This window comes from Sinocyclocheilus grahami, unplaced genomic scaffold, assembly GCF_001515645.1.
Source record: "Sinocyclocheilus grahami isolate Dianchi unplaced genomic scaffold, SAMN03320097.WGS_v1.1 scaffold16.1, whole genome shotgun sequence".
Classification (NCBI taxonomy): Eukaryota; Metazoa; Chordata; class Actinopteri; order Cypriniformes; family Cyprinidae; genus Sinocyclocheilus; species Sinocyclocheilus grahami.
The window spans coordinates 2,499,970-2,510,082 of NW_015505195.1; the positions used below are offsets into that span (position 1 = coordinate 2,499,970).

The 10,113-nt window shown below is 38.0% G+C and overlaps 2 protein-coding genes across 2 annotated transcripts in view; one reads left to right on the top strand and one right to left on the bottom strand.

Moving 5' to 3' along the window:
- The window catches only part of LOC107548485 (acyl-coenzyme A thioesterase 11-like), a 10,335-nt gene extending 7,242 nt beyond the window's left edge, over positions 1–3,093 (bottom strand). Inside the window, exons 1-4 of the mRNA XM_016229190.1 lie at positions 2,946–3,093; positions 1,431–1,630; positions 757–826; positions 610–670 (exon numbers count right to left, since the gene is read on the bottom strand). Of these exons, the coding sequence (XP_016084676.1) occupies positions 610–670; positions 757–826; positions 1,431–1,620 (321 nt within the window). The 5' untranslated portion in view covers positions 1,621–1,630; positions 2,946–3,093. The remainder of the gene's footprint in view (positions 1–609; positions 671–756; positions 827–1,430; positions 1,631–2,945) is intronic.
- Positions 3,094–4,471: 1,378 nt separating this feature from the next.
- Positions 4,472–10,113, top strand: part of LOC107549814 (single-stranded DNA-binding protein 3-like) — a 10,188-nt gene continuing 4,546 nt past the window's right edge. Inside the window, exons 1-5 of the mRNA XM_016230992.1 lie at positions 4,472–4,644; positions 5,313–5,385; positions 5,519–5,580; positions 6,125–6,209; positions 8,729–8,818. Of these exons, the coding sequence (XP_016086478.1) occupies positions 4,589–4,644; positions 5,313–5,385; positions 5,519–5,580; positions 6,125–6,209; positions 8,729–8,818 (366 nt within the window). The 5' untranslated portion in view covers positions 4,472–4,588. The remainder of the gene's footprint in view (positions 4,645–5,312; positions 5,386–5,518; positions 5,581–6,124; positions 6,210–8,728; positions 8,819–10,113) is intronic.

Below are 10,113 nucleotides of genomic sequence, written 5' to 3' on the forward strand. Positions count from 1 at the left end.
GAGGTTTCAGCAGCCTGGATGGCAACCCCCGCTGATACGCCGTCACACCAACGCCAGCTGTTTCTCTCGAACACTCGCGGAGATTCGTCTTGAAGAAGGCTCGGCTCCGAAGCGAAAAGCTGATGTGCGTTTGCACGCGCTCTCCTTTTATACCCGCGCTGCGGGGCGGGGTGCGCGTGGCGAAACACGCACGCCAACTGTCATTGGCTTGTTTAGTTAACACTCGAAGGTGATTGGGCTCTCGGGCGAGATCCCAATTCGTCAGTCACTGACGTAACGTCTCCGTTCCCTCCTTCAGGGAACGAGGGTTACACAAGTAACCTAGACGTTTCCCATATATGGAAATGTATTATTAAATAGATTGCATTATATTTTCTATTATATTCCCATATATTTTTGTTTTGTAGGGGTAAACTAGATTAGCATACAAGCTAGAGCAGAAGTGAAACGCAGAAATGTGAAATTTGTTTGGTTGTGGATTAATCAATAACCAAAATTCTGCATGTTAATAATATCAATACGTGTTTTATTTCACATAATAAAATTATTAGTGCTCACTAATTTGTGATGCATTTCACTAGATAAATAGTAGTAGATATTCCCACAAACCTCCATGCTGGATGTGAAAGCTCTGTTGACTTTGGCTGTAATGTTTACAACCTGTCCGACCCTGAAGAAACAGAGCAACACGTTTTTATAATGAACAAAAACTTTTTGTTTCAATTTAAAATAACTAGTTCCTGTAAATGTTGTTACCCTATGGTGGTTATAAAGTGAATGTCATCCACTGAGGCTGTGATGCAGGAGCAGCCAGCATGTCTCTCAGCTGGAAACAAGTGAGAAAATATTGATAATTAATGCATGTTTACACCCATAGTAAGTATTTAAGCACGTTCATCTGAAAAGCAAACACATAAGTATGTATTCCTGAAAATGTTCCATGCTACAGAACGAAGTGAAAAACAAACAGGCCTGCTCAGCTTATTTTAAGCAACATTAAGGGACGCATGCAAAGCTGTTACCAACCACCATCTGTGCTCTTCACAGTGCTACAAAGGTTTAGCCACATTCTCAGCTGAAATGCTTTTGCCTTTTATCAGTTAAATACGATTAACAATCATTCCAACTATTAAACTTTCTCACCAGCCCGTTACTCTGTTTATTCACATAAGAGGATGGAAATCACAGTCCAAACTGCACAGACTCCTCCATCTGTGATGTCTAATGACACTTAGTACAAGCATATGGTGTGGAGGTGTTTCCATGAACATTGAAGGTGACAACAATGATTCAGAGTGAAATTAAATCACCTTAAAAGAGTATTCTATAGTGTTAACTTAACTTGAAGTAGTTTTACTGGATCGCTGGCATGGATAATTTGAGAAAATAATTTAATTAATAAATAAATGTTTGTTTCATTCAAAACAGACCAGACAGGCAGGCGGTGGAGTCCATCCACTTGAGCAGCTGCCCAGCACTGAGTTCTCCACAGTAGTTTGCATGGCAGGGAAGGACTATCTGACTCATCTTTACTTCAGTTGGGTTCCTGCACATCTCCCCATTCTCCAGAATAAACATGGGCTCTTCCAGCGGCACATTATCCCTGGGCTCATTCGCCATGACTAGGGCTCTGTTGGAGCAACATACCTACATTTTACATGTTTATTTGTGTGCATATTTGGTGATGATTAGCATTGGAGCATAAGAGCATTAAGCTAGAATATCACTGTCTTGAAGGATATCAGAAGGTGGAAATCAAAAGGTCAGGAAATTTAGCTTTTAGGTCACAACCATTTGTATAAAGTGGCCTTGTATAAGAATGTGCATGAATATTAGGACAGGAGGACAGGTAACTGCTGTCATCTTCACAGGACTCCTGGTGCAGTCATGGCACATGAAGTCATCACACATGCTCATATTTCTTTTTAAGCCTTAAATGTGATCATATGTGATTTCAAATGCATGTTACATAATGTGGTCTGTCCATTTAGCTTGTTTTCATAAGCCACAGCAATCTTGAGTCAATTCAAACGGGATTAATCCACCAATTCAGTTCAAAAATAAGTGTACTTGAAAGTGCAACACTTGCAACAGATTTATAATCTAAGAAAATTCCTTTTGGAATTACTGTGCTGCAGAGCCTATGAGAAGAGATTATGAATAAAACTCATGTAAATCAAACAAAATCATAAGAGATCATTTAAAACATCAAGAATAATTATGGGATCACCCATGATGTGTGTTTTGCAATGTTTATTTTCTAGGTGCCAGATTATATACAGGGCAATGCCTTTTTTGTCTGTAAAAACGACGTGCCATTTCGATCAATACTCTTAACTCGTTTCAGTTTGTAACTGGAATAAGCCTGTGGTGCTCAGTCAAAAAGTTCGGCTATTAAGTGACACGTAACTACAGAACATATTACATTTACAGCTCACATTCCATTAGTTTCCAGGTGGAATTAACAAGCATAAAAACATAACCAGTCATATAATCAGTGTGCTGTTATTCAGCACCAAAGCGCAACTCCTGTCCATTTCCACTTCAAAAACCTGTCATGTGTCAGACCTGAAGTTAGGAGTGAAGTAATGGAACCTGTTCCAGCAGGGACTGGCATCATTCTACTCACATAGTTTTCATTGCTATGAGCTGCAGTGCAGATAAGTTATAAGACTATGTAAAGTTGTTAAAGAGTAAGTTATTGGTTATGCATCTTAATATATATTTTTCTAATAAAAGAAAAAAGACAGTAGGCTACGACGATATATTTTACAAGAACATTACGTTGCATGCCTTTGCTGATTTTAATGTAAAATGGATGATGAGGTTTTTCTAAAGTTTGCACAGCAGGTTATTCTGTGACATTCCAAGTGTTAAATGCGTCAGAAATAAAATACTAGCCTACTTGGGCAGGCTAATGACAAAAAAGTAATGAGCAAACTTACACGAATAGATGTCAAACCACTCTCATTTGCGCGAAGAAAGAAACAATATCTGCGTGATGTATCTTTGCAAGATATATGAAAATAAATAAACAGACATTCATATTCCCAGTCAAACAAAAGTGTCCACACTGCGCTCGACTGTTTGCATAAGCCCAATGAAGTTACAGTGCCGCCCAGAAACTGTTTTAAGGTAGGCTGATTCCATTACACAAGGTCAACTCTGCGCTTATGGAATTAGTGTGGAATAAGCTAACAATATTTCTCTATTACAGAACTTTTTTAAGAAACAAAAAATAATCTGCGTGTAGGCTTTTAATCACTTAGTTAATTTAAGAAGTTGCTTAAGAAACCCCTAACAACCCGTAGCCAAAACATGTTTTCTTACCCCATGTAATTGCTTTCAAAGCATTTCTAAATCTAAATTTATTGCATTTCTAAATGTATTACAAAGAGTGGGAATGTGATTACTCTCGCTGATGAAAAGTGCATTGTATATAAATAACTTTAGAGGTAAATAAGAACGCAAATAAATATGAACCTATGTCTAATAGTGTGTTTTACGTTACAATTATTATTATTATTATTTGTAATTAATAAAGACTATTTCAATCATTTCCAAGCCATAATAATATATAAGAGAATAATTCAGCTTAATTCCCTTGTTGTATTGCTATTTCTCACAGTTTTACTATTATAGCACGGAATCCATTAAGGCAACACAGTAAACAAATACAGTGCTAATTAATGTGGAGCGCTTAATGCAACCCAACTTAAAGAATCACAGGAAAACATACGTCACTGCAGGGCATACGCAAAAGAAATGTCGCCCTGCAATTGGTCACTTGCCCTTGTCAATCAAACAACGCAATCGCCCCCCCCCCCCCTTGCGCCCCAGTGGTCAAGGTTGGTTGAGAAGGCGTCAGTGTGTTTAGTTTGTGCAGTCGAACCTGGAGCAGTGTGACAGATGAATTGTCGAAAATAGAGGAAAAGGGAACGCGGGCGACTCTCCCGTGCACAAAAAAAACATGTTTCCTAAAGGCAAAAGCTCCGTCGTGCCATCGGATGGTCAAGCTCGGGAAAAGTAAGGTCTTTTGAGCATCGCCCGTCGTGCGTGTGTTATTGTGTTGGATGTAGCCTATTGTTAGGGCAGTATAGGCACGGCTGCTTATGGAGCGTATGCTGCTGCTATAGGCTTGTCGTGAGAGCGTTGAATCGAAAGTGCCTGTACGTGCGCCATTCTGGGGTCCCCCTGTGGCACAGAGCTTTCGTCTCTGGTTATTATGATGCGATCCAAAATAAAAACCGTGCCTTTTTAAATCAGCTACATTTTAATGTAGCCGTTTAATGTGGCGCGCTTAATGCAACCCATCTTTAAAGAATCACAGGAAATTGGAGGAAGGAACTATTTGGTCACCGAGGTTACGTCACTGCAGGGCATCACGCAAGAGAAATGGCGCCCTGCCATTGGTCACTTGCCCTTGTCAATCAAACAACACCACTCCCCCCGCCCCAGTGGTCAAGGTTGGTTGAGAAGGCGTCAGTGTGTTTAGTTTGTGCAGTCGAACCTGGAGCAGTGTGACAGATGAATTGTCGAAAATAGAGGAAAAGGGAACGCGGGCGACTCTCCCGTGCACAAAAAAAACATGTTTCCTAAAGGCAAAAGCTCCGTCGTGCCATCGGATGGTCAAGCTCGGGAAAAGTAAGGTCTTTTGAGCATCGCCCGTCGTGCGTGTGTTATTGTGTTGGATGTAGCCTATTGTTAGGGCAGTATAGGCACGGCTGCTTATGGAGCGTATGCTGCTGCTATAGGCTTGTCGTGAGAGCGTTGAATCGAAAGTGCCTGTACGTGCGCCATTCTGGGGTCCCCCTGTGGCACAGAGCTTTCGTCTCTGGTTATTATGATGCGATCCAAAATAAAAACCGTGCCTTTTTAAATCAGCTACATTTTAATGTAGCCGTTTGAAATAGTTTCTACATGCGGGACGGGCGCTTCAGTGTTCCTTGTTTCATTTTGCCTTAGACGCCAGTCTTGGAGGGGAGTGGGTCCCGTCTTTTGTTTAGTTTTTATGCATTTTGCATGTTCTTGAGATGCAGCCTTGCTCAGTGCGGGGTTTATAAATAATAAAAAGTCATGAATAAATTGATCATGTAAATTATGGATGATTATACAAATTTTTAGTTAATATAATGAGTGCTTTCTTTGGATAATACATTCATTTTTACTATAGACACTGTTTAAGTATAAATCAGAGGAGTGTGACACAATATTGATTTTTTGATTTTGTCCTCACCAACGATATTATGCTTTTTATGTAATTAATTGTTGCTTTATTAACTTAATATTGTATTCTCTCTGTCTTATTGCAGGTTAGCTTTGTATGTGTATGAGTATTTGTTACACATTGGTGCTCAGAAGTCAGCGCAGACTTTCCTGTCAGAAGTAAGAACCCGAATACTTTAGATTTTTTTTAACAGACACACAGTTGCAAACATTAAAACTGAAAAGGTATTTCCTATGCACTCATAGACTGCATTAAAAAAAAAAGATTTGATCACTTTCTGTTCCATTTTAGATCAGATGGGAAAAGAACATCACGCTGGGAGACCCTCCTGGGTTCCTACATTCCTGGTGGTGGTGAGTATTTTGAGTGTATTTTGTCTTTTTATAATATTAAAAGGAATAATTGAGCAATAAATGAAAATTCAGTCAGTATTTACTCACCTTCATGTCGCTGCAAACCTGTATGAATTGTTTTTATTCTACTGAACACAAAAAGAGAAATTCTGAAGATTGTACTGTTCACTCTTTTACATCCAGTTACAACAATGGGGACTGAGGCTGTCGTGCTTCAAAAAGCTTGCAAAAGTATCATAAAATTGGTCCATGCAACTTGTGCGCTATTTTCTCTAGATTGTTTAAACCATATGTTTATGCAAGAAATAGACTGAAGTTTGTGTTTTTATTCCCCAAAAATCTTTTACCACACACAGCTGATAAATTGTATGGTTCCTTGTTATTGCAATGAAAACTTCCCAACAATTTTTTTTTTGTTTATTCCGTTGAAGCAAAAGTTGTAGAGGTTTGAAATGATGTGAGGATGAGTAAATGATGCATTTTTGCACAAACCATTACTTTAAGCCGATCATTGGGCTTATTTGACCACTTTTCTTTACCCCAGTGTCTTTTGGGACCTCTACTGTGCAGCTCCTGAGAGGAGAGAGACATGTGAACATTCAAGCGAGGCCAAGGCTTTCCATGACTATGTGAGTACAGAAAAGCACAGACTGTTTCCATAATGTATGCAGATTGGAGGACAAAACTGCATTTCATGTGCCTGTGAATCTTGCAGACTCTGGAAGAGTCTTTGTGTTTTATAATAAGGAAATGTATACAGTGTCCTGTGTGAAGGATGTAGTAATCACCCCTACAATAGCAATGATGTCAGCAGGGTTTTCCATGGAATCATCACTGCTTCTAGACAAAGATGGTATGTGCCTCGGACGATCAGCTTTGACAAACATGACGTACATGATGTTTGGCTGATTGGAAACCAAGGTCTGCGTGACCAAAGATTGAAGTCAGGACAGCTTCTTATTATTGATAGATATTTCAAAATTGTGTTACGTGGCACTTTTTAAAATGGAATTGCAGACAGATGCCCTTTACAGTAGCATGAAGTTTCTAACAAATCCAATTAAAGCATTTTCAGGCAAGTTGAGTTCTAGTTTTGCATGAAATGCAAATTGTAGCATCTTTAAATCTCATTTCTATGCGTTTTCCCAACAGCTTATATAGGAATGGTGTGACTCTTAGGCCAAAATCTCCAGCTTTAGCCTCCTACCAATAATAGATGGCTGTTGTCGTCTAGCCGCAAGCTTTAGTGAGGGGCCACAGGTCAGAGGGCATATGCAGCGAGTCTAAAAATCAAACCCTTGCTCCTCTGTCTAGACATCCTAATCTGAAAGGATGCTGCTGTACAGGGATACATGAAACATTATCCGTCATTTGAATTTTAGCCAGATGTTCAGCGGAGCTTGATCTTTAGGAGTGTTATAGGGCATTATGTTTTGAAGTTATCGTGCGATCGCCGCAGTCTCCTGCCTTTTGTGCCCAGCTGTGGTTGGGACCGTGGCGTCAGGTCTGTGCTCTCTTATTCTCCAGAGGGTGGGGGAGGAGGCTGCGCCCTCTTTAAACAGTGGCCATGTTGTCTTCATGCTGTGTCAGGGGAAACACTCCCCCTCGGGCTGCGGTGGGGATGGAGAGTGATTGATGGCTGTCATGGAGCCTGTCGGTAGGCAGATTAAAAAGGAGGGAAGAGACAGATGGAACGAGGAGCATGGAAGCGAACTTGGAGCGTGAGGATGGATGAGCTGTGCGGAGCAGGACTGTGTTGGATTTGTTTCGTTATTTCAGGGCATTTTAGTGATATAATGTTGTTAGAATGCTGATGGAGGGCTGTCATGAGGGTAGCACAACCAGGAATGTTTCCCTGCAGGCTTAACTCATCCTTGAATGATTTTCCTTGGTTATATGAGATATTTTAGCTAATCCTAAGGCGACATAAAATGACATTCCCACCCATTTAACTTCAGAAATATGATTTTCTGAGTGAAACAAGACAATCAGCAAGGGGAGGAAGGGCAAAAATTGATTTGATCCATTGAGAGTTGATTGGATCATGAAAAATAGGCGTTCTGTTCCAGAATGTCCTTTCATTTTGTTGGATCGCTCACCTTTCGAAACAGGAAATGGCAGCCTTGGTGACATCAGCCAAAACAGAAAAGTCATTTTGGAAATGGAGCATGTGATTGAATTTTACTTTGTTCGTTTTCTTTGGAATAACATGTACTACGGTGTTATTTTAATGTTATTTATATACTATTATAGTATTTATTCATATTTTGAATTGGGTTCTATTTTTAGATTTTCAGTTTTTATTTTAATTTTAGCTTAAGTTTTAGTATTTTGTTATGTGTGTTTGACTTTATTAGTTTTTTATATATATATTTCTATTTAGACATACTTGCGTATTAAAACTATATTTATAACTTTATATTTTATAAACTTTAAATGTTTCATGTAATGAATATATTTTATTTCAGCTTTATTTGAATAAATGAAGACTAATTAATAAAAAAAAATTGTTTTAGTTAACTATAACATCACTGAATGTGAATGATATGTCCAGAAAATATGTATTATTAAGAATGTGATTTGGATGGATTTTGATTTTGTGTTGATTTTAAAAATAAAAAGTCCTCTTGGCCCTTGAACTGTGAACTTGAATAGTCTGAATGAAAAGCGTAGCTGTTCCATTGTTGCGGATCCTTCCCATTGGCCGGTTCTGATCTGTGTTGCTCCATCAGGGTCAGCTGCTCTTCTTTCTTTCTACCTCCTTCCTGTGGTATTTCACAGTGCTCTCTGAAAAGCCTGGCTCTGTTAACTCAGGCTGAAGTGTGACAGGCAGCAGACCACACTCTGCTTTTTCCACTGCCATTATATGCATGATCAAATCCCTGTTGTGCTCTGAAACCTAGTTTTTTTTCCTCTTGGTTTTGTAGACCTTAAAATTGGATTTTACACCAGTCAGTCGTGGCTATGCCGTTGGCTTTATTGCTTGCTGTTAGAGCACAGATTTATGAGTGCTAGAATGCATTAAGCTGCATTTTGTACTTGCGGAATAAAACTGTTTTCCTAGCGGGAAAAAATCAGTGCTTAAGATGTACAAGTGTTTTTCCCCCATCTAATGTTTTTTTTTTTTCTTAATGATTTGTGCCCACAGAGTGCTGCAGCAGCCCCCAGTCCTGTTCTTGGGAACATGCCACCAGGAGATGTCATGCCTGGTGGACCCATGCCCCCCGGATTCTTCCAGGTTAGATCATCACCCTCGTTCTAAACCTCATCTCTTGTGAGATATTTTTAAGATGTCACTGATCCAAACACTGGATAGACTACCAGTCAAATGTTTGGTCACATTGAATTAATGTTTCTCATGATTTTAAAAAGCTTTATATCTTTTTATAGCAAGTGTTATACATATTTATCATTATTATTATTAAATGTATGTGTATATATAGTTTTTAAATACAGTTTTTTGTGATTTTGCTTTGAAGTTTGTGAAAATTAAGTTTATGCATGCTCCATTTCTATCAAAAAATTTAAAATATACTAAAAACATTGCATTACTATTTAGAGAGATATTTTATATAAAATTCTATTTGTAGATTTTCTTTTATTTACATCTATTTCACCTTATTGAAATAAATGTATTATACTTATTGATATTTATATTTGAATAATAATGATTTGATATTATAAAATTATATTTCAGTTTCAGTATGTTTTGAAAGTATTATACATTTATTATTATTATTATTTACTAATCATATCGTTTTTAAAAAGTTTATTATGTATACACACGTGGTCAGAATTGTTGGTACCCTTGGTAAATATGATCAAAGAAGGCTATGGAAATAAATCTGCATTGTTAATCCTTTTGATCTTTTATTTAAAAAAATTACAAAAATCGAACCTTTCATTGGAGAATAAGACATTGGACACAATTAACGGTACCCTTTTATTCAATACTTTTTGAAACCTCCATTTGCCATAGTATATTTCATTTAAGATTTACAAAAAATATATATAAGTTCAAAATAATAACAATTAATGATTTTATAGGATACAACATGATTATATTGGGAAAAGATACTTTATACCAGTGGTTCTCAACCTTTTTTTCCACCGGGCCGCACTATGGTCCAAGTGCAAGTCTCGCGGGCCGCACGCATATCATTTACATATTACGTCAGCAATACAAACTGACCTGATTTATAATATTATAGCCTAAATATTATGATATCTAATCGATTACATTCATTGAAATAAATAAATAATTCTACTCCCCATAAATAACCAATTTTGTGAACTTCGGCTCGAAAGGAGTAGCAGCACAATCATAGGCGGAGTTTCACTTTTATGCGTGGGGGGGCACCCACTGGCAGACGAGCCACAAGCACTTTTTTATATGTTCTACATTTCATGTATTCATGTAACACATTCTACATAAAATTTTTTATTTAGAATGAACAATAACTGCTGAACAAAGAGTAAAAAAAAAGAAAGAAAAAAAAAACATACCTAATGCAGAAAAGCCGCCTCTTTTTC